Source organism: Aquarana catesbeiana, linkage group LG02, assembly GCF_042186555.1.
Source record: "Aquarana catesbeiana isolate 2022-GZ linkage group LG02, ASM4218655v1, whole genome shotgun sequence".
In the NCBI taxonomy this organism is placed as follows: domain Eukaryota; kingdom Metazoa; phylum Chordata; class Amphibia; order Anura; family Ranidae; genus Aquarana; species Aquarana catesbeiana.
The window spans coordinates 472,464,765-472,491,377 of record NC_133325.1 but is presented as its reverse complement, the minus strand read 5'-3'; the positions used below and the strand labels follow the sequence as shown (position 1 = coordinate 472,491,377).

Genomic DNA, 26,613 nt, shown 5'->3' with positions numbered 1-26,613 from the left:
CACCCCAGGGGGCACACGTGAGGTGTGGTTCTAGGAGTACCTCCATGGACACCCTCCCAGAACTGGAGAGCTGCACTGTAGCATTCTTTTGGCTATAGCGTGGGTGGGAAGGAGTTAAAGCTGAACTTCAGCACACAATAAAACAGGAATGCAACACTGACAAGAAAAGGATTCTGTGTCTGGCAGCAGAGGAGACTTTTACACAGGCACAGCCACAGGAGGGCGCTCTTATTGCAGAGCTTTGTACAGGCAGTGTTGGGCACTTATGAGGTGGCACAGATAAGCTGCACTGATGGGCACTGATGAGAAGGCACTAATGAAGCTGCACTGATGGACACTGATGAGGCTGCACTGATAAAACTGCACTGATGAGGTGGCACAGATAAGCTGCGCTGCTGGGCACTAATGAGGAGGCACTGATAGGCACTGATAAGCTGCACTGATAGGCACTGATGGGGCTGCACTGATAATTAGGACACTGATGATCACTGTGATCACTGTGCCCTGTCAGCCTTGCCAGTTATCGGCTACCCTAAGCCGGCAAGTCTGTTTACATGTGACCAGCTGTGATTAGACACAGCTGATTACATCACACTTCGATTGGCCCTTTACTACAATCTATTATCAGCTGTGTCCAAAGGACGCAGCGATAACGAAGTGTGCCCCCCAGGGGGCGTACTGGAGGTGTGGTTTTGGGAGGACATCCACGGCACAGGAATATGATCCTGTGTCTGACAGCAGAGGAGACTTTTAGACAGGCAGAGCTACAGGAGGGGGCTCTTATTACAGAGCTTTGTACAGACAGCGTTGAGCCTGTCTTCTACCCACATAGCACATAGGATGTGGACTGCTAGAATTGTGGGACATGAATAAAGACAGGTCACTTGCTGACACAGGAGCTGGTGAGAGGCTGCTGGCCAAAACCACACTACACTTTGATCAAAAAGGGACAAATAAATAACACAGTCAGTCAGTCAGTCCCTGTATCAGTTCTTAATGGTAACAGTAACCTGAGTGCTCCGACTTAAGAGTTGGGCCTCAACGATCTGGCCAGTGGAAGAAGCAGAATTATATTATAGACTTCTGGACTGTAGTGGTTAAATTCTCCATTAAATATTTCCCACTCAACCAGGTGTATCAGAGTGTGTGGTGCTATTTGCGGAGTTGTGGGCACAGGAACAAGGACACATCAGGCGGCTCCCTTGAGGGTAAATGATACACTGCTATTGCTGAATAATGACTTATTATTTTAAAATGATAAAGGCTAATATTTGTACTTGTAGGCGCTATGTGGTGCCTATTCTTCAGCACAAGAACCTACCAGGTCAAGTTCCCATAACATAGTTTTGTATACATTTTCTTAATTTATTAGTTAGGCCAAACAAAAAAATTGTACAGTTTAAAAAAATTGTTTTATTCAATGAAAAATGTGATGTTCCCAATGAATGTGGATCTTGTTTTCTTTTATGTTTTCCAGGATCTTCTTAGTTTTTTTGTTTACAATAAATCCAGATTTAAAGAGCTCAGTAGCTCACGATGAAATTTACACACACAAGTGAGTTAGTTTTCAGATTGTTCAGCATGCAGTTTTGAACAGAGGCAGAATCTCTGAAAGGAAGCAGCTTCTGCCTGTACTCCTTTATCTAAAAAAACAAAAACAAAAAAATGTAGTTCTTTTGGAGGCATGGATAATATCCTAACCCCAGAAATGCAGAGGTGGAAGAATTTACAAAGTTTACACAAACAAAGCTACATAAACTGGCAAAATGATACAACCTCCAAGTGCTCTTTCCAACCACCCTTTAAAGACATTCTGGTAGGGTACTTGTCTAATGTCTAAGTTGGCTCTAGTAAGTGTGTATGTATGCATGTGAGATAGAGACCTCAGATTGTGAGCTCCTTGAGGGCAGGGACTGATGTGAATGTATAGCATTTAACCATTTGCCGACCGCTCACAGTAAATATGCTGCGAGCGAGCTGCAGGTACAGGCACCATCATGTACATGTATGTGATCAGCCTTCTTCCGGGTTTGGGGCACACACATGGACACAACACAAGTTTGCCAACTGATTTCAGCAAATGGTTTCCTCTAAAATCAGCTATTGTACTCACTTTTGTTGCCAGCGGTTTAGACATTAATGGCTGTGTGTTGAGTTATTTTGAGGGGACAGCAAATTTACACTGTTATACAAGCTGTACACTCACTACTTTACATTGTAGCAAAGTGTAATTTCTTCAGTGTTGTAAAGAGGGGGAAAAAAGGGGGGGGGGTGAGGGAAAATGGGACTTTATATAAAACATAACATCCCCCTCCTTTTTTCCCTCTCTTTACAAATTACCAGGGATGGAGAATTGTGTACTGGATGGTCACTTCTCATATAAAGTCCCAACGTCTCGCCTTTTTATTAATTTCTTCAGTGTTGTCACATGAAAAGAATACAATATTTACAAAAATGTGAGGGGTGTACTCACTTTTGTGAGATACTGCATATATATATACACACAGTATATAATCTTTGTGGTTTATTTAATAAATATACTATATGCAGTATTTATTATTAACTAATGAATATATTAAAAGAGAAGTATGTTTTTTTTAACCTACTTACCTAGGTCAATGCAGCATCACTCCGATGCTGCATCTGTCCCCCGCTGGCTTTAATGCCGCATACACACGGTCGGAATTTCCGACAACAAATGTTATGTTGTGAGCTTGTTGTTGGAAATTCCGACCGTGTGTAGGCTCCATCGGACATTTACCGTTGGAATTTCCGAAAAACAAAATTTGAGATCTGGATCTCAAATTTTCTGACAACAAAATCCGTTGTCGGAAATTCCGATCATGTGTACACAATTCCGACGCACAAAATTCCATGCATGCTCGGAATCAAGTAGAAGAGCCGCACTGGCTATTGAACTTTATTTTTCTCGGCTCGTCGTACGTGTTGTACGTCACCGCGTACTTGACGTTCGGAATTTCCGACAACATTTATGTGACTGTGTGTATGCAAGACAAGTTTGAGCCAACACCCGTTGGAAAAAAAACATGGATTTAGTTGTCGGAATGTGCGATTGTGTGTACACGGCATAAGACTGAAAACCGAGCGATCAAACACTGCGGATTGCTCAGTTCTCAATAAGCAGAGAGCTGATGACTGTCAGTTACCGGTTCTCTGCTCTCCCTAAACTCATTGGGGCGCTGGGCTCTGGAGGGGGAGGGAGGGACTGGCCCAGGCTCTCAATGGCTCGCTGAGAGGCCGAGCCAGCTGTCGGTCCAGGCTCCCGGGTGGATCCTGATCATATGGTGGTGATCTTTCACCAGCATTGGACGGCTCTGTGATGTCAGCCGACAGCGGGCTTCAGCCAGCTGTCAGCTGAAAACAAGTCACAGGAGTGTAGAACGAACTGCACTCCTGCTTTTGCTGTACTTCTCCTTTAAGGGAAGAATATATATTATACTGGTGGTCCTTACTTAAGAATGGGAGCCCAGGGAATGTTATGCCTGCTTTGCAGCTGCGTACATGCTGTGGCCTTGGAAACGCAAAGGGTTCCTCCACTCACAGCCTGAGCCTCTGATTGGCTGCCCACAGTCTTTTGTTATTGGTTGAATCTGAGATATCTCTTTAACTACAGTAGTCAAAGAGATATCTTCTTAGATTCAACCAATAAAAAAAGGATGCAGCCAATCAGAGGCTCAGGCTGTAAATAACAAGAAGTCCTTATATACAGCAGAGCAGGCAGCCAATAATAACCCCCGACATAAGGTAGGGAGAGATAGAGAAGAGATACCCAAGGATGGAAGGAGAGGAGGGATGTCCCTTCTTTCCTCATATTTTTTTACCCCCTCACCTGGAGCCATGGGAAGTACGGGGGCTCAGGTTGTGAATGGAGTGGACTGGATCCCTTAAAAATTTGTTACAGCAGAGAAGCCAGGCATTAACCCCTATGTAATTTACGTAGACGTTATTGGCTGGCTGCTCTACTGCAGCAGATTATTAGGGGCTCCTGATTATTCACAGCCTTAGGGTTTGATCGGCAGCCTTTTTTTATTGGTTGAATCTGAGATAGCTCTTTGTCTATGGTAGTCACAAGGGGGGCAGGTGGGGTAAAAAGATGGGGGGCAATAAGGATCATCACCCCACCCCCCACACAAGGTGCTCCCCAGTTCCCTTTCTGTGTCCTCCCAGCTAAGCAGGAAATATGGTGACCAGAGTGAGAAGACAAGATGGGAAGAGCTCAGCACAAACCAGGGAACAAGGGGGACACCAGGGTGGAACTTTGCGGCTGTTTTGCCAGTATACTACCCTGCTCTGGGCCCCCCTGTGGCCACTCTCACCTGTTAGCCAGGGGTGTGAGGGGCTATCTGGTGTGGGTGAGGGGGGGCACCAGGCGGGAAGACTGGGAGATTTCATCGAATGAAGGCGGCCTGGGTGTGAGTGGAGAATGAGCTGGGAGAGGAAGAGGCCGCTCATCCCATTGCTGTACACCGCTCCAAATTTTGTACACGGGGCAGGGGTGACCAGGGACAGGCTTCCCGGGCCTGGGGTCGCAGGTTTCACAGGGGGCTAGGAGGGGGAAGGGGAACCTTCCCTTCCCTGCTACTGGAGAGAGCGCACAGGCGGCTGCTGCTGGCTGCAACACTCAATTGAAAAATTGCTGTACGTTGGTGTGTCCCAGAGAGCTGCTCACTCAACGCCCGGCGACCAATCAGGAACAATGTAAGTACGCAGATGGCCGGGGCATCAGACCCAGCACACTCAGGACTAATTCCTGCCTCCCTCTAAACCTGCACCCGGGGCAATTGCACCGGTTGCCCCTCCACGCTATGCCACTGCAATCACATGGGATATCATGAATATAAATTTTAGTACTAATAACTTATTTCCTCCACAACCTCCAATCATGCCCATGAAACCTAAAATCTAGTTATCTTTTTTTTAACTGCTTTACTGGTGGTTGAACATTGTATAACTTAGGTATGACCATATAATGAAATAACAGAGAAACAAAATTAAAAAGATAAAGCGTTTTGTATTTAAAATATGTATCATGAACATAAATAATCTCACATTTACCATTATAATGATAGTATATAGTCAATAGGAACATTTGTATTCTTTTCTCAGTCTTTATTGAACTGTGAGCAAACAGTGAAATTCACATTTGAAATACATATGTGTGAAGTATCTTATCTGCCTAAAGACATATTTTTCTACTGAGCCAATTTTGTGAGGGCCCCTGCTGCATAATTTAGCCTGGTCCCTGCCCTGCAGTTAAGTAATACAGCTTGGTTACCAGCCCACCCTTGCTCATGATTGGGCAATGAAGGAGCAGCAGCTCACCAATGTTCCTCCCTGTACCCTCTTCTGCTATCAGCACACTTCCAGTATTTAGATTGTTAGCACTGTGCGATGCAGTAAAAGTGGCTTACAATGCTCTCCCGTCCTTCCTTGGCCCAACTGTGCGCATGATTGCAGGAGACCAATAAAGATATAGATTATGATACTATTTAAAAATATACCGTAAGTCATTATTTTAATAAAACATAAATAAAATTACCAACTTGTGCTCCAGTATGAACCTTTTGTCGCTGGATCACTTCAGTGTGATGACTATCATCATTCACCTCACTACCTTTGGACCCAGGTTGTCCTGTATGCGCCCCAACCTGTTACTGGACAGTGAAAGGAGAAGCAGCACAGTGATGATCTCATCTCTCTGTCACTCAGTTTTCTTTTACTTTTAACAAGTTTCTGGTCATCACTTGAACGGATTACCTGCTAGAGCCATTCACAGGAATCTGTGTATTTCATCAATGAATACAATACTTATTCTAATTGGCTGAGGTGAAGAGCGTGACATCATCCGCCTGCCTCTCCACCTCAGCAAATCAGAGGAAGCCATGTGATCATTGATAAAGTATACTTACTGTGAATGACGTAGCAGCACTCAGCTTGACTCAATTTTGTTCTGGGAGTGGGACAAGAAGTCCCCGTACCACTGCTGGAATACAGAGCTACAGTATGTAGTGTATGTAGCTGATGCTACATACAGTTTAAACTCCAACTCGTGCATCTTTTAGTGAAGCAGATCGTTTTTTTGAACCAAACTATTTAAAGTCACAAGAAACCTGGAGTTAAGCTGGTCATAGATGGATCGAATTTAGGTGCACGTCTAGCCGCTCCCGCTTGAACGAGGTTGATGGAACGATCAACTTCTGTTGAACAGGCTTCTGGGAATTTTTTTCTCAATCAGTGGCTCTAGCCTCTGATCAGTGTATTCTGACTGTGGAGAGTCCCTGCTGTCAGAATACAAAGTCTCAGCGAAGAGGAATCCTTTCTTCGCCTTGACTGTGTGGATGGAGGAATCCATTTTTTTTTTCATTCAGCACACTGGCTGAGCTAAAAAAACTATCCATCTATGGCCAGTCTTGGGCTTAATAATATTCAGTCACAATTGTTCATTGCAGAATATAGTATAGGGAAATTCATTTATCATCTCCAGTTAACAGGAAGTGATTTACACTAGGAGGTATTAGTTATTTACACCGACTGACCAAGACATTGTAGCAGTTGGATACAGCACTGCAAAATGTGAAGGCCAAAAGATATTAATATGGCTTATTTTTATACAAACATCTAGGTGTCATGCCAGTTCCTTCTCATCTTCAGCAAACACGGAAGATATACATAGAAACCTTATATGTACACAAATGCTTGGGTCCTCTTCACAATAAGGCACTTCTAAGCTGGGAACTGTATTATACATTTCTGCATGACATCTGCAAATTTTACATTTAGGATAATGAATTACATTCAGTACCTAAGAACAGAGGCTTAGACATTTTCTAATTTTCAAAGAAGTGCATGGCAGAAGGTGCACTCTTTCTAAGTGTATCATACATGTAAAAGCTTTGCAAACCCTAAATTCTACATATTAGCCCAAATGTTAGGAAAGGAACAACTCAAAGTTGTAATATTTTACAGTTAAAATGCAGCATGAAATTTTTAGAACTGTCAAATGAAATGGGAGCTGACAGATGTTCCAATGTACACATTGTGAGGTTGCATTAAATCTTCCACGTTGGTGGTGGATTTCTAGGACCCTTTGGTTTAGCAAATCGATTCCCAAATCCTAGAGATAGAAAGAAAAAAAACAATAGAATAGAAAAATAAAAACAATAGAAATCAAAATGATTTTTTTGTGTATTTTTCAATGTAATTAAAACCCGTCTCTAGCCAAAACTTTTGTTTGTTTTTTTTGGATATGGTTGAAAAGGGTTAGAACCTCTGATAACCATCTGTTATCCTTGTTGGTAGATATTTACCCTGTATCAGTGATAGGGTGTCACAAAAAAGGGATATTATTGGATATAATAAAAGCACATTTATTTAGTAGAATGAGGACGGGTTAGAACAGCTGGCATATTTTTATCGTACGTGTGTCTTCCTGTGTTACTGACACCCGCACACTCTCATTTCCTGTCTTGGTGTCACTGTGACCAGTTATGAAAGAAGATTTCCCCACTGAGGGCACAGACAATAAAAAATTCTGACAGATGTTCTGTTTCTTACCCAATCTATTGAAAACTTTTAAAATGTTAAGGATAAAGCTTGGCTTTTTAAAAAAAAAAGTGTTTCACAATAATAGTATTATTCTTTTGATTGTATTTGTCATGCAGATATTTTTTCTTTTCTTTCTTTAATTTATTTAAGTCACCCTTCTAATCTTTTGTTGATGGGCTTTTGTTAATTTTTAGACAGGTTTAGCACATACATGTTCACTGGATTGCAAAAGCCAATTAAAACAGGTCACATGCAAGTTAGAAGGTCAACTGCAAATCAAATGCACCTATCAATGAATTCTGAATGATCACAGAAACATCTCAAACTGATGTCAAACATGCCATTGACGCAAGCCAGTGGCGGCATAGACACATGCACATTGACAGTCATCTGAGATTCAAATCAGAAGGTGGCAGAGGGCATGAAAACTGCAGCCCAGTCCCATCAAATTTCACTACATTGGGCAATAGTCATCCTCATTTTATATCTTCCTAGTTTACCAGATATTCATGTGACCTGACCTACAGTGCCTTGAAAAAGTATTCATACCCCTTGAAATTTTCCACATTTTGTCATGTTACAACCAAAAACGTAAATGTGTTTCATTGGGTTTTTAAGTGATAGACCAACACAAAGTGGCACATAATTGTGAAGTGGAAGGAAAATGATAAATGTTTTTCAGAACTTTTTACAAATAAATATGTGAAAAGGGTGGTGGGCATTTGTATTTAGCCCCCTTTACGCTGACACCCTTAACTAAAATCTAGTTGAACCAATTGCCTTCAGAAGTCACCTAATTAGTAAATAGAGTCCACCTGTGTGTAATTTAAACTCAGTATAAATACAGCTGTTCTGTGAAGCTCTCAGAGGTTTGTTAGAGAACCTTAGTGAACAAACAGCATCATGAAGGCCAAGGAACACGCCAGACAGGTCAGGGATAAAGTTGTGGAGAAGTTTAAAGCAGAGTTAAGTTATAAAAAAATATCCCAAGCTTTGAACATCTCACAGAGCACTGTTCAATCCATCATCCGACAATTGGAAAGAGTATGGCACAGCTGCATACCTACCAAGACATGGCCTTCCACCTAAACTGACAGGCCAGGCAAGGAGAGCATTAATCAGAGAAGTAGCCAAGAGGCCCATGGTAACTCTGGAGGAGCTGCAGAGATCCACAGCTCAGGTGGGAGAATCTGTCCACAGGACAACTATTAGTTGTGCACTCCACAAATCTGGCCTTTATGGAAGAGTGGCAAGAAGAAAGCCATTGTTGAAAGTCATAAGAAGTCCTGATTGCAGTTGCAAGAACCCATGTGGGGGACACAGCAAACATGTGGAAGAAGGTGCTCAAAGTCCAGACCTAAATCCAATACGTTTTTGGTTGTAACATGACAAAATGTGGAAAATGTCAAGGGGTATGAATACCTTTTCAAGGCACTGTAGGTGTATATTTTCAATGCCCTCATTGAAATTCATTCCTGTTAAAATCTTTGTATGACGTACAGTTAGATTCAGAAGCAGTTCTGTGTTGTATCTTCAGGAAATGGAAACAAACATCTGTGTGTAATAGACACTTGTACTGAGAGAGCATGGGGGTTACTACTTTTACCTAGTGCAAGTTGCCAAATACATTGTTAGAGAAGATTTACTAAAACTGGAGCACTCAGAATGTGGTGCAGCTGTGCATGGTAGCAAATCAGCTTCTAACTTCAGCTTGTTCAGTTAAGTTTTGGATATAAAACCTGGAAACTGATTGGTTTCTATGCAGAGCTGCATCAAATTTTGCACTCTCCAGTTTTAGTAAAGAAGACCTCATGTGAGTACCTGATCCAAAACTTGTATGTAGTTCTGAATATCTGTCTTCAGTCTGACCTTCTAATCGGTGTGATTGTTCTGCATCATTGGTTCAGAAGGCAATTAATGCAGAAACAAGCAGGAAACCAGTATTTTTAGGAGGAGGTTGGCAATGACAGCCCCTGTATTTTTCTCAACACATGTTTCCTTGTCCTTGTAAAAAAATGCAGGAGGCCAAGGAAGCATAGCTGTTTGTTCATATTTTTTTATTAGAAGAAAGAGCAATGTGGTAATAGAAATAACTCATGTGGAGTGATCTATCTTGTGGACTGAATTGTGCTGGCTATGCTAATAACTAAAAGCATGTTGGTTACTGAGCTTACTATACAAGGCCAATAAACACGACCATTAACAAAATCCTTACCAAAGTTTAGAAATGAAAGGGGACCACTTGACTGTGAAGAATCAGACTCTGATTTTGCCAAACTGCAAACATCTATGAGATAATTAAAAGATTCTTTCTTAATATTTAGTACAATTTTATTTGTTAACTATCAGTTTTTAAATATTTTATTATGTGATGTATTTGTCTACAGGAGGACAGTAGGACAGTTGCATAGGAGGATTGGACATTGGCAAACAAAAAAAATGTAGGCCAGCCCAAGATAATCCTTCCACCGCTAGCATGCCCCAGTTTTGTAGCAAAGCATTACCAAGGGCCCCTCAATGAACAAGAAAACAATCCCAACAACAAACAAACACTAACAGGCCCAACAGAAACAGAAACTGAGCACTGCCTGCAGCTCAAAACGCCACTTAAAAGGACCTTATGCCCAAAACTGGTATCAGAACAAGACAAACATCCACCCAATAGAACTTTACCACTTGACTACTGAGCACTTAAACCCCCTTCCTAATCAGACCAATTTTCAGCTTTTGGTGCTTTCACACTTTGAATGACAATTACTCAGTCATGCAACACTGTACCCATATGAAATGTTTGTCCTTTTTTTCACACAAGTAGAGCTTTCTTTTGGTGGTATTTAATCACCGCTGGGTTTTTTACTTTTTGCGCTATAAATCAAAAAGACTGAAAATTCGGTAAAAAAAAAAAAAAAAAAATTCTTTGTTTCTGTTAAAATTTATTGCAGAGTATTGGCGAGTATTGGCGAGTATTGGCGAGTATTGGCAGAGTATTGCAGAGCATTGGCAGAGTATTGGCAGAGTATTACAGATTATTGCAGAGTATTGGCAGAGTACTGCAGATTATTGCAGAGTATTGGCAGAGTACTGCAGATTATTGGCAGAGTTTTGCAGAGTATGGGCAGAGTACTGCAGAGTATTGGCATAGTACTGCAGAGTATTGCAGAGTATGGGCACTGAGCAGTGCTATGGGCACTACAGATCCAGCCCACAGCGCTGCTGCAAATGATCTCTCCCCCTCTCCCCTCGCACTGTACAGATCGGTACAGAGAGGGGAGGGAGGAACCGGTGTCATGATATGACGCCGGTTTGTTTACAAGTGATCGCTCCGTCATTTGACGGAGTGAACACGTGGTAAACGGCCACTATCACGTGGTAAACGTGATCCTTGATGCGCCGCATCACGGATGTTCCCAGGTGCGTGCCCCAGGGGGCGTGCGGGAGCAAGATTCTGGGAGGACGTCCATGCATGCCCTCCCAGAATAAACCGACTGCGCTGTAGCCGTCTTTCGGCTATGGGCCGATTGGCAAGTGGTTTAAAGAGAAGTGTGTTTTGTTTTTTTTGTTTTTTCATACTTACCACGGTGGATGGAGCATCAGACCGATGCTGCAGCTGTCCCCTGCCATCTCTGCACTAAGAACCGAGCCACCGAACACCGCCGATGGCTCGGTTCTCACAGATCCCCGGGAGGAAAGCTGCTGACTGTCAGTCAGCGTCTTTCCTCTCTGATCCTTCACGCTCACTGGAGCGCTGAGCTGTGGAGGGGTGGCTCGCTGAGACTGCCATCAATCAAGGCAGCTGGCGGATCCAGACTTGGAAGTCAGGATGACGCGCAGCCTCGGCTGATGGCAGTGATGTCAGTGGAGAGCGGAATTCAGACCGATCTCCGCTGAAAACGGGTCACATTAGTGCAAAACAAATTGCACTCCTGTGACCCATAGGAGAAGCCCAGCCTAAAAAGCTCAGGCTGGACTTCCCCTTTAAATAATGTGTGAACAGAAGGTCAGGTGTCACCTTAAAAATCTGGCAAACATTTGCCTGATGTGGAAAAGCACTCAGAGATCTAGTAGAATGAGCCTTCACAGGAAAGGGGAGAACCTGATTCTTCAGATGATAGGCTTGAATGATGGTCTGTGTGAGCCATCTAGAGATGGTGGCATAAGAAGCTGAATGCCCTTTTGGAGTCCATACAAAGTGACAAAAAGGTAATCTAAAGAAGTAGTGGCTGAGAGACACACTAGCACATTCTGAACTACAGACAATGGAGGGAAAGTTCTTTATGATCAACTGAAACTTAACAAATGAACAGGAGAATAATGTCCATGTTAAGGTGAAAAGCAGAGACTGCTTTATGCAAGAAGGAAGTCCTGGGCTATAACATCACATTGTCTCTATGCAAGAGTTCTTTGCAAGATAAGGCCACCATTTCAGACATTTGCCTTGCAGTGATAGATACAAGGAAAGCAACCTTGTGAGTAGGAGTTGAGAGAGGCTGATGCTTCTCCTGGGAAATGAACATTCTGGCCTGAGATGTGTTTAGGGCCAAACCCAGATACTGCAAGTGATAATTTTTTTCTAGCAATGATTTGTAAGGATTCAGGATCTGAACTCCTGTAACATTTGGACAGGCAGGGAAACACCCCACAGAGCCCTCGCCAACTGTTCCCTCCACAGGAGGTTGTCTAAGTGTTCCACAATGGCCATGTCATGAGAGCACAACAGGGCTAATACTAAAGCTAGCACTTCAGTGAATAAAGTGCTGAAGGGAGACCGAATGGCAGGACAACTGGAAATATGGGAACATGCAAGTAAGCATCTTTCATGTCCCCAGTAGTCAGGAAGTCTCTCATATGAGAGGTCTGGTGGATTCCATCTGGAATTTGTAAAAACAAATGTAAACATTCAAGGCTTTGAGGATGTGGATGTGAAATCTTTGGGTTTTGGGACAGTGAACAGGTTGCAATAAAACCCCTCCAGAAGGCCTGAAAGAGCCTGAGAGAGATGTGCCAATCTGTCTGCTCCTTAGACTTCTACTGGAGAAGACAAGTGCTCTTATCACCAGATGAGAACATCTAGGTCACTGTTAGGCTACCCCTGCAAAATCACCAGCAGTGGTGTAGAGCAGTGTTTATCAACTCCAGTCCTCAAGGCGCCCCAACAGGTCATGTTTTCAGGATCTCCCTCAGATGAAACAGCTGTGGTAACTACTAAGGCAATGAAACTGATCAAATCACTTGTGCAAAATAATGGACAGCCTGAAAACATGACCTGTTGGGGCGCCTTGAGGACTGGAGTTGAGAAAGACTGGTGTAGAGTCATGATTGATGAAAAATTGTAACAAAAATACTAAAACACAGGTTAGTCTTTACAACAGCAGAGCTGAAAAAAAAAACATCCACCCTTCTAGGATACTAGATTAAAATTGGGGCATGCTGTTAGTGGGAGGTGTTTTACCTTCTTACCATAAATTCATTTTCTAGTTTATAAAAAAATAACTCATTGATAAAAAAATTAAACCTCATTGGAACTGTTATATTTCATATTGCATCAGCGCATGTAGATTTGCATAGTTCATTCCAGACTCCAAACATTAAGAGGAAACACTTACTTTTCTTTACATTCTTTAGTATCTTTAAACTCTATATGGAAATGGAAAGATAGATCTTAGAAACAAAGTTGGCATAGTTTACCTTTTAACAATAATAAGCATAGTCAAATCCTGCTTTCTCAATTTACAGAACTGCTTGAATGCCAAATAAGTTTTGATATCTGTATGTCGTGGTTACTGTAAAGACTTAGAAGGAAAACAACTAAAATTGCATCAAGCTTTTGTCTTAGACCAAACGGGCAGTTTTTACTTGCCAAACTGGCACTTGTTTTTATTGCCCACTGAATAAAGACATGTTGGTTGAAAAGCCTGGTTGAGCCTACTCATACAGTAAGTTCATCCAGCACTCCACAAAGTCTTACTTCTCTAGAACAGCTTGACCACAGGTATGGCAATGTAGAAAAAAACTTAGGCTGCAGTACTACTGCTTGTTCCTCATTACATCACATTACATTATTAGTAATTAAAACCAAGGAACAATAAAAAATCATTGGATATTCCCTAAACATATGATTGTTATGGCAGTTGGATTCTGTTCAAATGTTTTTCACCCATGTTTCCTAGTTACCAGGTACTAAATGTTTGAAAAATTGGTGAAAGTCTATCAAAACCACCTTATGCCCCGTACACACGATCGGACTTTCCGACAACAAAACCGCAGATTTTTGTTCGAAGGATATTGGCTCCAACTTGTCTTGCATAGACACGGTCATACAAATGTTGGCCAACAATTATGAACGTAGTGACATACAAGACTTATGTGATATCTCCATTACGAACGCTAGTTATATCTCCGGCTTGTACTTGATTCCGAGCATGCATGGACTTTTGTCCGACGGACATGTGTACACACGATCGGAAAGTCCGACAACAAATATTTGTTGGTGGAATAATTGAGAACCTGCTGGCCAACATTTGTTGTCGGAAAGTCGGACTTTCCGCCAACAAGCTCACATCCAACATTTGATGTCGGAAAATCCGATTGTGTGTACGGGACATAAGGCCCCTTTCACACGGGCGGACCGTTCAGGTCCACCTGTCAGTTTTTTAGGCGGACCTGAACGGACGCTCCATACAGGTGTAGGGAGCGATGGATGTCAGTGGCGACATGTCCGCTGACATCCGACCCGCTCCAATCCGCTAAAGTGTGATGGAAGAAAACCCTATTTTTCCATCTGTCTGCGGATTGGATGAAAACAGACTCTACGGTCCGTCTTCATCCGATCCCCCATAGAGGAGAGTGGCGCACTGACAGATCGGTTCCTGCACAGTGTGCAGAGACAGACCTGTCATCTGCCTGTTCATCGGGGATCGATGGAGCGATCCCCCGCTAAGCAAAACGGAGCCCGTACACGGACACGTCCGTGTGAAAGGGCCCTTAGAGTCGTTGTCAACAAGTTTTTGCTCTCTTCATGCGGTTTTTGCATCCCCATAAAAGTCTATGAGGAAGCAAAACTGAAAGCATGCAAAGGATTCAAAATTCTGAGTATTCTCAGAACTATCTCACACTGATATCAAATTGGTCCCATCAATACAGACCCTTAAAATTACACTAAATAATATTCCTTTTTAAAAAAAATAAAAAATACACACACATCCACTACTTACAGGCCCCATACCTATAATCTATTTTTCAATAAATTGTTTCGTTGGTTGTGGTTAGGGATGGGCGAACGGTTCGGCCCGAGCATAAGTTCGGGCCAAACTTTGGTTGTTCGAACATCGAACATTATGCAGGTTCATGGCAAATTCGAAAGCCGCGGAACTCCGTTAAAGTCTATGGGACACTAACCTGAAAAACCAAAAGTGCTCATTTTAAAGGCTTATATGCATGTTATTGTCATAAAAAGTGTTTGAAGACCCGGGTCCTGCCCCAGCGTACATATATCAATGCAAACAAAAATGTTAAAAACTGACATTTTTTTCGGGAGCAGTGATTTTAATAATGCTTAAAGTAAAACAATAAAATTGAAATATTCCTTTAACCACTCCAGCCCCGGAAGATTTTACACCCTTCCTGATCAGAGCATTTTTTGCGATTTGGCACTGCGTCGCTTTAGCTGACAACTGCGCGGTCATACGACGTTGTACCCAAACAAAACTGATGCCCTTTTTTTCCCCACAAATAGAGCTTTCTTTGGGTGGAATTTGATCACTTCTGCAGTTTTTATTTTTTTCGCTATAAACAAAAAAAGAGCGACAATTTTGAAAAAAAAAAAGCAATATTTTTTACTTTTTGCTATAATAAATATCCCCAAAAAATATATAAAAAAACTAATTTCTTTCTCAGTTTAGGCCGATGTGTATTCTTCTACATATTTTTGGTAAAAAAAAAAAAAAAATCGCAATAAGCGTGTATTGATTGGTTTGCGCAAAAGTTATAGCGTCTACAAAATAGGGGATAGATTTATGGCATTTTTATTATTACTTTTTTTATTAGTAATGGCGACAATCTGCAATTTTTATCGTGACTGCGACATTATGGCGGACCCATTGGACACTTTTAACAATATTTTGAGACCATTGTCATTTATACAGCGATTACTGTGTAAATGATACTGGCAGGGAAGGGGTTAAACACTAGGGGGCAATCAAGGGGTTAAGTGTGTCCTAGGGAGGTGTTCTAACTGTAGGGGGGAGGGGCTACCACTGGCATGACAGCGATCACTGCTCAGAAGATCCCTGTCATGTCACTAGGCAGAATGGGGAAATGCCTTGTTTACATAGGCATCTCCCCATTCTACCTCTCCACACCGCAATCGCGGGCCGCTGGCGAACATTGAGTTTCCGGGACCCGCTCCCGATAGGTGGAAAATTTAAAGGGACATACAGGTACGCTCATTTGCCTGCCTGTGCCATTCTGCCAACGTACATCTGTGTGCGGAGGTTGGCAACCGGTTAAATATTGTGCCTGGGGGGTGTCTATAGTATACCTGTAAAGTGGCGCATTTTTCCCGTGTTTAGAACAGTACCACAGCAAAATGACATTTGTAAAGGTAAAATTGTCATTTAAAACTGATCGTGGCTGTAATGGTTTGTCGGGTCTCGGCAATATAGATAAAACTCATTAAAAAATGGCATGGGTTCCCCCTAGTCCATTACCAGGCCCTTTGGGTCTGGTATGAATATTAAGAGGAACCCTGAACCAAAAATTTAAAAAAAATGGTGTAGGGGTCCCCCCAAAATCAATACCACACAATATCCGAGCACGTAAACTGGCAGGCCGCAGGAAAAGAGGGGGGTACGAGAGAGCGCCCCCCCTCCTGAACCGAACCAGGCCACGTGCCCTCAACATGGGGAGGGTGCTTTGGAGTAGCCCTCCCAAAGCACCTTGTCCTTATGTTGATGGGGACAAGGGCCTCATCCCCACAACCCTTGCCCGGTGGTTGTGGGGGTATGAGGGAGGGGGGCTTATCGGAATCTGGAAGCCCCCTTTAACAAGGGGACCCCCTGATCCCGGCCTCCCTCCCCTATGTGAATTGGTAATGGGTACCCTACCATTTCACAAAAAATATGTCAATAATTGTAAAAAAGACAAGTCCTTTATTAAAAAATAAAAAAATAATAATGTCCTATGATGTAAATCCATCTCACGCGGCTGACGAGCCAAAAAAAGAAAAAAAAAAAAGATGACAGCTGTTATATAGCTGCGGGTGGGGCCACTCGGTGACGTAAACGGGTGACCCCGCCCCCTCTGACGCCACATGACGTCAGAGGAAGGCGGGGTCACCCGTTTATGCCACCAAGTGACCCCGCCCTCAGCTATATAACAGCTGTCACAGAGAAGAAGAGTCACTCAGCAGGAGCCTGGCAGAGCTGTTGCGGCTTTTTCTTTCCTTTTTTTGGCTTGTCGGTGGCGTGAGATGCATTTACATGGTGGGACTTTTTTTTATCTTTTAATAAAAGACTTGTCCCAAAGTATCTCCTTTCTCTTTTACTATTTTTGACACTATTTTTTGTGAAATGGTAGGGGTACAATGTACCCGTTACCAATTCACATGGGGGGCCGGGATCTGGGAGTCCCCTTGTTAAAGGGGCTTCCAGATTACGATAAGCCCCCCCGCCTGCATACCCCCACATCCATGGCAAGGGTTGTGGGGATGAGGCCCTTGTGCCCATCAACATGTGGACAAGGTGCTTTGGGGGGCTACTCCAAAGCACCCTCCCCATGTTGAGGGCATGTAGCCTGGTAAGGTTCAGGAAGGGGAGGTGCTCTCTCGCCCCCCCTCTTTTTCTGCAGCCTGCCAGGTTGTGTGCTCGGATAAGGGTCTGGTATGGATTTTGGGGGGACCCCTATGCTAGTTTTCTTTAAATTTGGTGCAGGGTTCCCCTTAATTTCCATACCAGACCTGAACCTGAAGGGCCTGGTATTGATTTTGCGGGGACCCCCACACAATTTTTTTTTTAATTTTTGGTTCGGGGTTCTCCTTTATATTTATACCAGACTCAAGGGGCCTGGTAATGGACTGGGGGGGAAACCCATGCCGTTTTTTTTCAATGAGTTTTATCTATATTGCCGAGACCCGACAATTCATTACAGCCGCGATCAGTTTTAAATGACTTTTTTTCCTTTAGAAATGTCATTTTGCTGTGGTGCTGTTCTAAACACGGGAAAAGTGCGCTACTTTACAGGCATACTATAGACACCCCCCAGGCATGATATTTAAATGAATATTTCATTTTTATTGTATCACTTTAAGCATTATTAAAATCACTGCTCCCGAAAAAACGGCCGTTTTAAAAACTTTTTTTTGCATTGATACATGTCCTCTGGGGCAGGACCCAGGTCCCCAAACACTTTTTATGACAATAACTTGCATATAAGCCTTTAAAATTACAGTCAGGTCCATAAATATTGGGACATCGACACAATTCTAATCTTTTTGGCTCTATACACCACCACAATGGATTTGAAATGAAACAAGATGTGCTTTAACTGCAGACTTTCAGCTTTAATTTGAGGGTATTTACATCCAAATCAGGTGAACGGTGTAGGAATTACAGCAGTTTGTATATGTGCCTCCCACTTTTTAAGGGACCAAAAGTAATGGGACAGATTAACAATCATCCATCAAACTATCACTTTTTAATACTTGGTTGCAAATCCTTTGTAGTCAATTACAGCCTGAAGTCTGGAACACATAGACATCACCAGACATTGGGTTTCATCCCTGGTGATACTCTGCCAGGCCTCTACTGCAACTGTCTTCAGTTCCTGTTTGTTCTTGGGGCATTTTCCCTTCAGTTTTGTCTTCAGCAAGTGAAATGCATGCTCAATCGGATTCAGGTCAGGTGATTGACTTGGCCATTGCATAACATTCCACTTCTTTCCCTTAAAAAACTCTTTGGTTGCTTTCGCAGTATGCTTCGGGTCATTGTCCATCTGCACTGGGAAGCGCCATCCAATTAGTTCTGAAGCAGTTTGCTGAATATGAGCAGATAATATTGCCCGAAACACTTCAGAATTCATCCTGCTGCTTTTGTCAGCAGTCACATCATCAATAAATACAAGAGAATCAGTTCTATTGGCAGCCATACATGCCCACGCCATGACACTACCACCACCATGCTTCACTGATGAGGTGGTATGCTTTGGATCATGAGCAGTTCCTTTCCTTCTCCATACTCTTCTCTTCCCATCGCTCTGGTACAAGTTGATCTTGGTCTCATCTGTCCATAGGATGTTGTTCCAGAACTGTGAAGGCTTTTTTAGATGTTGTTTGGCAAACTCTAATCTGGCCTTCCTGTTTTTGAGGCTCACCAATGGTTTACATCTTGTGGTGAACCCTCTGTATTCACTCTGGTGAAGTCTTCTCTTGATTGTTGACTTTGACACACATACACCTACCTCCTGGAGAGTGTTCTTGATCTGGCCAACCAGGGGCGTAACTAGAAATAGCAGGGCCCCATAGCAAAATGTTGTATGGGGCCACCCTGCAAACAGCCCCCCCCCCCAGCTGCCCTAGTGTCAATGCAGCGTGACCTGTGCCCAATACAGCGTGACCTGTGCCCAATACAGCGTGACGTGTGCCCCATACAGCGTGACCTGTGCCCAATACAGCCTGGTCTGCCTGTGCCCCATACAGCCCCACCTATGCAGAGGAAGAGGCAAGCCACCCGGATCAGCAGAGAGCGGGATTGCCCAGGGGCTTATTGTCACATAGCCCCACCTCTTGGCCCAACGCCTTTGATGATGTCACATGTCCCGCATTGGATCGGCGTTCTGCCTATCAAAGGCACCGGGCCAAAAGGTGGAGCTATGTGACGTGAGCCCTGGGAACACTGGAAGTTCTAATGAAAGCTCTTACATCGGGCAATTCAGCTCTCTGTCTGATACGGACAGCTCGCCTCTTCCTTTCCTCTCTCTTCCCATGGCTGGGAGACTGTGCCGGCGGTTCTTTTATCCTCACTGGGCCCCACTCGGCTGCGGGCCCCATAGCGCCCGCATGGGTCGCTATGGTGGTAGTTACGCCCCTGTGGCCAACTGTTGTGAAGGGTGTTTTCTTCACCAGGGAAAGAATTCTTCAGTCATCCACCACAGTTGTTTTCATTGGTTTTCCGGGTCTTTTGGTGTTGCTGAGCTCACCGGTGCGTTCTTTCTTTTTAAGGCTGTTCCAAACAGTTGATTTGGCCACACCTAATGTTTTTGCTGTCTCTCTGATGGGTTTGTTTTGTTTTTTTTTTCAGCCTAATGATGGCTTGCTTCACTGATAGTGACAACTCTTTGGATCTCATATTGAGCAACAGATTCCAAATGCAAATAGCACACTTGAAATGAGCTCTGGACCTTTTATCTGCTCCTTGTAAATGGGATAATGAGGGAATAACACACACCTGGCCATGGAACAGCTGAGCAGCCAATTGTCCCATTACTTTTGGTCCCTTAAAAAGTGGGAGGCACATATACAAACTGTTGTAATTCCTACACCGTTCACCTGATTTGGATGTAAATACCCTCAAATTAAAGCTGAAAGTCTGCAGTTAAAGCACATCTTGTTCGTTTAATTTCAAATCCATTGTGGTGGTGTATAGAGCCAAAAAGATTAGAATTGTGTCGATGTCCCAATATTTATGGACCTGACTGTAGCACTTTTGATTTTTCATGTTCGTGTCCCATAGACTTTTACGGTGTTCGTGTGTTCACCCACATTTTTTGCCTGTTTGCATGTTCTGGTGCAAACCGAACTGGGGGGTGTTCTGCTAATCCTTAGTTGCGGTCATGTGCGCTGCTCTGTGCATACTACAAAAACCCATAATCCATTGTCCCAACGACATCTTCAGAGTGAGCAAGAGAGGGTGGCTACATTCCTACATACAGTGGGACCATGGAAAACTATCATGGACAACCTCTAGCGTGAAGTTGGATCAGAGCAGCAGCAAAAAAAAAGAAGAAATTTAGAGATTTAAATGATGCTGAGACCAATAGTTTTTGAGTTAAAGACACATACTTAAATATACATTTTTTAAACAAGAGTTTGGTGTCACTTTAATGGTGCTCAAAGAGTCTTTTCAGTTTCAATTCTCAGATTTTATTGTTTGGGCTCTTGTCAAGTCAAAACATTTGTGGTTGAAATTTGAATGAACGCAACAAATTGACAACTATATGGGAAACATTAGTTAGCCTATAAAGATGAGAGGACAGTCACTGTTTTTGAGTGATAAACTATTTAGTCAGTAGTGAAGATTTGTTGGGCAAGTTAGAAAAGGTATCTCCTGTTGATATTGTTCTTCTCTGAGATAAGTGGTATCAGCTGTGTCTCCCTGCACTGCTCACCTTCTCCCTCTTTCCTTTAACATTGATATAACCTTACTAGGTCAGCAGAGTGTACCTCGTCTCACCAGTGCTATGAAGATTTGCTTTTGGGAAGCAATTCGATCGTACCTGCAATTCAGACCCTATACTAAACTTCATGGGTGGCAAAATTCATGTTCATGGCTTCTGTCCACTTTTACTTTTTAAAGCACCAGCAAACGTATTTAACCACTTGACCTCCTGATGGTTTTACCCCCTTCATAACCAGGACATTTTTAGCTATATAGCACTTTGCTACTTTGGCAATTGCGTGGACCTGCAACATTGTACACAAATGAAATTTATATAATATTTTTTTCACACAGATAGAGCATTCTTTTGGTTGTATTTGATCACCACTGGGTTTTTTATTTTTTGCTATATAAATGAAAAACACCGAAAATTTTAAAAGAAAACCCCCCAATATTTTTTACTTTCTGTTATAAAACATATCCAATAAAATCAAATTTCCTCATAAATGTAGGCCAACATGTATTCCACTACATGTCTTTGGTAAGTTTAATAAGTTTAAAGTCTTTAATAAGTGTATAGTAATTGGTTTGTTTGAACGTTATAGCGTCTACAAACTACTGTATATCTAATTTCTTGAGGCCCTTAAAATCCCAGGACAGTACAAATAACCCCCAAATGACCCCTTTTTTAAAAGTAGACAGTCTGAGGTATTTAGTAAGAGGCACGGCAAGTTTTCTTAAGTTGTTATTTTTTGTCACAATTTTTAGGAAAATTAAGAGATTAAATAAAATTAGTTTTATTTTCACACTTTTTTTTTTTTTTTACATACTGTCACCGGTGCAGTAGAGCGTCATCATATTACTGGCGTGGCGGTGATCAGGGATACTGACTGGTGACATTATGTTAAAAAAAAAAAATAGATACTTTTTTTTATTCAATTTTTCTAACAATTTTTTATATGCATTTTTCTCTTCTTTCTTTTTTTTTTAACCATTTTCTCTCATATAATGACACTGTACTCTGGGGGGGGGGGGGGTTTGATCAGGGATTTTTTTTTTGTTTTTACACTTTGCTGTTACAGTGATGAACATGGGTTATATTCACAACAGCTTTGATTTACTCTGTAGAAATAGGAAGAGATAGCCCAGCTGCCATTCACCTCACCCGGCCCAAGTGGTTAGCAGGTAAAAGCAGCTTCAGCTGCATTCATCCAGGCAACGTCCCCGAAATGTTTCCACCCCATCCATGATTAAGGTCCAGGGGCAGGATGAAACATGTTGGGGGCATGGCCTATTTCTACAGTGGGCTTTAGGCTTGGACAAACCTTTCCCCTGCCTGCATCTATACTAGTCAGTAACATCCAACTCAGCCTGTCAGCCTGAGCGGGGGGCCCCTAAGCATTTATCCTGGATCACAGCTGTGATTTACTATTGTGTGCTGTGATTGGCCCACAACTATCACATGGTACATGGTGCTGTGATTAGCCCAGGTACCATGTGATAGCTGTGGGCCAATCACAGCATCACTATAGGAATCACAGTTCTTATGAATGAAATTGGGGTACCACCCTGCCGCAGTAAATGTACTGTGGCTGGGTGGCAACCGCTTAAGAAAAAACAAAAAGAAAAAGGAGAGAAGTGCCCCCCTTTCTTGCACCTGGGTATGTTTAATTTACAAAATGTATTTCAAGGCAATTAGAAGAGTAAACCTACTGCTGTTTGTGTGCAACTGAACCAATATCATGTAGATAACAAGTGAGTTTAATAGGATTCTCACCCAAAGATATAACTATTGTGCCTGTGGAAGAATATCTTAGATAGTTTGTCAGAAGCCTGCCATGCAGTGCCAAAGGGCAATGTATAATGAAATAAAAAGAACTAGTAATGTGTTAACATTACTAGAATTAGGCGTTACAGTTTGGCTGAACTGTAGATCTGTGACGAGTGGTGAGCACTGTCCTGCTGGTTACAATATCTCTATAAAGTTTGTAGTTATTAGCTACGTCTGTGCGACTTTCTTCCAGTTACAATGTTTCCTCATATAACCCAAAAACATACTGGTAGATAAAGGGGTGACTAATCATATAAGCCTTATGCCGCGTACACACGAGTGGAATTTCCGACAGAAAGAGTCCAATGGGAGATTTTCATCGTATATTCAGACCGTGTGCATGCCCCATCTGATTTTTCTGTTGAAAATTCAGACGGACTTAGATAGAAAACATGTTCTATATTTTTCTGATGGAACAAATTACTATCGGAAAAAACGCTCCTCTGTATGCTGTTCCGACGCACCAAAAACGACGCATGCTCTGAAGCAAGTACGAGACAGAAGCTATTGGCTACTGGCTATTGAACTTCCGTTTTCTTGTCCCATCGTACGTGTTGTACGTCACCGCGTTCCGGATGGTCGGAATTTGATGTGACCGTGTGTATGCAAGACGGCTCGAGCGGAATTCTGTCGGAACTCTGTCGGAAAAACCTTCAGAGTTTATTCCGACGGCAAAACCGGTCATGTGTACAGGGCATTAGAATGTATACAGGTGTGAGTAGGATGTGGGATTGTAAGCTACCTTCTGGGGTGAGACTAATGTTAATGGCTCTACTGTATGTCCCTGTGTAATAGGATAGGACAGAATACAAGTGGAAAGTAATTAAAGGTACTCCAGCATTACCTTCAATATTGCACTGTAATGCTGGCACTTCTCATGTGCTTAAATTGCTTACTGTGATGACTGCAGCTTCTCACAGTGTGCCTTAGAAAATGCAACAAGCCAGACTTGCCCACTTCATTTCTAAACTAGAGGGTGTTCAGCATCATCTAGTCTAGCCAGTTCTGAACCAGGGAGCCCTTGGGTTCTTCCAGAGGCTGCTATGGGTTCCTTGAGCTTTAACTAATAGACCTCCCATTTGATTGTGCCTGCATAGTTCCAGGGCTAATGCCACTTGGCAGTATCAATGGTATGACACCAATGATATTTGTAGCTATCTCTAAGGGTGGCATTTGCACCACCACTGTAATGGCTCTTTCACATGGGCAGTCCGCCTGACGGACTCTGCTTTGCTCAGCGGGGAAATGATCTGCTGATCCCCACTGAGCTGGAGGATGACAGGTCCGTCACCGCTCACTGTGCTGAGACGGACCTGTCAGAGCCCCGCTCTCCTCTATGTGGAGATTGGATGAAAACAGACCGCCCGTCCATTTTCATCCAATCTGATCGTACAGATGGATGGAAAATGGAAAGCCATTAGTCTGGATTTCACGGACAGGATCGGATATCGGCGCATGTCAGCGGACATGTCACTGTTGACATCTGCTGCTCCATAGAGGTGAATGTAGTATCCAATCAGGTCCACCTGAAAAACTGACAGGTGGACCTGATCGGAAAGCCTGTGTGAAAGGGGCCTAAGGGGTGTTCATCCCCTAGACCCCAAATTAATTGGTTTTAACAGGGGTTCCCTGAGACCTGATAATTTTTTAAGGGTTCCTCTAAGGTATAAAAGTTTGAGAAAGGCTGATCTAGTTCAGAAATCCTGAATGGATTAGGAGTACTAAGGCAGGCAGTTATGTCCCTGCATTGCAGAGAGCCATAGAGAGACCCTGTGATGACACTAGGCCTTAAGGCTCATTTCACCCTTGTGCAACCTTAAAGTCGCGTGACTTTGCCACGATTTTGTCATGACTTTGACGCAACTATGGACCTCAAGTCGCATCAAAGTTGGACCAAAGTAGTGCAGGGACTACTTTGAAGTTGCTGCAATTTGATATGAATGGTGCTCACAGGACAAGTCGCACAAGTGTGAAAGGGGCCTAAATGGGTATGTATTTCAGTTAATAATTTCATTAGCCTGGTGATAAGAGTGGAGGGAGGATCCAGGCAAAATATAAGTAAAATAAGCTTCAGCTTTAAGGATGCAGTTAAAAAAAAAAAAAAAAAAAAGTGGGAGTATGATGTTGTGCTGTTTGATGTCGACACATTTAAATAAACAGCTCCTTAATTAAAAAAACACCATTCAATTATTGGGTCATGCACAACCATTTAAAAACCTATGATTGACTGTAAGTTTCCAAACTGCCATCTTAAATACATTTACCTTTTTCCTGGTAATTTGTTTAGCAGTTGAAGTTGAGACAGAATCAGAGATGTCTGCTTCTGTAGGATGTGCAGGGTGAGGATTATTAGAAACATTGTATTCCATATCTGTAACACAAAAGCTTTGTCATTTGAGTCTATTCAACCATAATTTATAGTTTGTCTTCTTAGACAATTTCTGCTTTTTTGTTTTACTTTCTCCACTCCTTCATCATTTCAGTCAAAAGTGTTCTTATTTGATATTGTCAAATTCTGTGTTAAATAACTTATTAAGATTTTTGTTTACTATTGTGACAAAGGACAGACATTTTAAGCCTAGTTTCACACTAGTGTTGCTGCACATCCATGCATTTTGAGTAAGTTTTTATAGCATGTTATTGATGTTTTTTTTTTTTGCTTTCTTTTTTATGGGAGGAGGAGATTCCGACAACAAAATCCTGGATTTATTTCCGATGGATTTTGGCTCAAACTTGTTTTGCATACGCACAAATGTTGTCAGAAATTCCGAACGTCAAGAACGCGGTGACGTACAAGACGTACGATGAGCCGAGAAAAATGAAGTTCAATAGCCAGTGCGGCTCTTCTGCTTGATTACGAACATGCGTGGAATTTTGTGTGGACTTGTGTACACACGGTCGGAATTTCCGACAATGGATTTTGTTGTCGAAAAATTTGAGAAGCAGCTCTCAAATTTTTGTTGTCGGCAATTCCGACAACAAATGTCCGATGGAGCCTACACATGGTCAGAATTTCCAACAACAAGCTCACATCGAACATTTTTTGTTGGAAATTCTGACCGTGTGTATGCGGCATTATGGTTAAACACAAAGCCCTGCCAAAAACTCATGTGCATGCATTTGTCATGCACTCTCATTGAAGTCTATGGGGCCTAAAATGCACCTGCACCTTTTCAAAAATCACACTTCATCATATTGCATTGATGTGAGCAGTCACCATAGAGAATATTGTGATTTCCTTTGTTGTGCATTGTAGATGCAGGAGAAATTTCACTAGTGTGAATGAGGCCTTAAAGTAGAATTCCACCCTCACACTAAAATCCCTGCATCTACAGACATCCATGATCTAACACTAACCTATTTAGCCCTGTAATTAATAAATCAGTATACATACCTTTTGGGATCTGACCCGATCCCATGCTGAGCTGTCAGCTGCGGCTTCGCTGTGGAGGTGGGTGCAGACTGCAGAGGACACATCCGACAACGAAAGCCCCATAGTAAGTCTATGGGTAACGTCACTCCCCATTCATTTCACAGTGGTTGTCGGCTGTGTCCTCTGCACAGCTTCCGCTGCTAGGGACCGGATCGGAACGGCTTCAAAAAAGGTATGTACTCTATACTGATTTCTTCTTTACAGAGTTAGATAGGTTAGTGTTAGATAGTGGATGTCTGTAGATGCAAGGATTTTAGTGTTAGGGTGGACTTGCATTTTAAAGTGGTTCTAAAGGCAGAAGGTCTCTGACAAGTACATGAGTCAGTGCTGATCCTTGGGCTTCCTTGTGATGTTCTCTGATAGAATTCTAAGGGTGTCTAGGACAACCTTTATGGATTCCTCAGATTATGTCAGTA

At 42.6% G+C, this 26,613-nt stretch overlaps 1 protein-coding gene across 1 annotated transcript in view; it reads right to left on the bottom strand.

Moving 5' to 3' along the window:
• Positions 1–5,109: 5,109 nt before the first annotated feature.
• The window catches only part of PTPN22 (protein tyrosine phosphatase non-receptor type 22), a 186,326-nt gene continuing 164,822 nt past the window's right edge, over positions 5,110–26,613 (bottom strand). Inside the window, exons 18-21 of the mRNA XM_073615709.1 lie at positions 25,029–25,135; positions 13,170–13,200; positions 9,782–9,853; positions 5,110–7,135 (exon numbers count right to left, since the gene is read on the bottom strand). Coding sequence (XP_073471810.1) covers positions 7,071–7,135; positions 9,782–9,853; positions 13,170–13,200; positions 25,029–25,135 — 275 coding nt within the window. The 3' untranslated portion in view covers positions 5,110–7,070. The remainder of the gene's footprint in view (positions 7,136–9,781; positions 9,854–13,169; positions 13,201–25,028; positions 25,136–26,613) is intronic.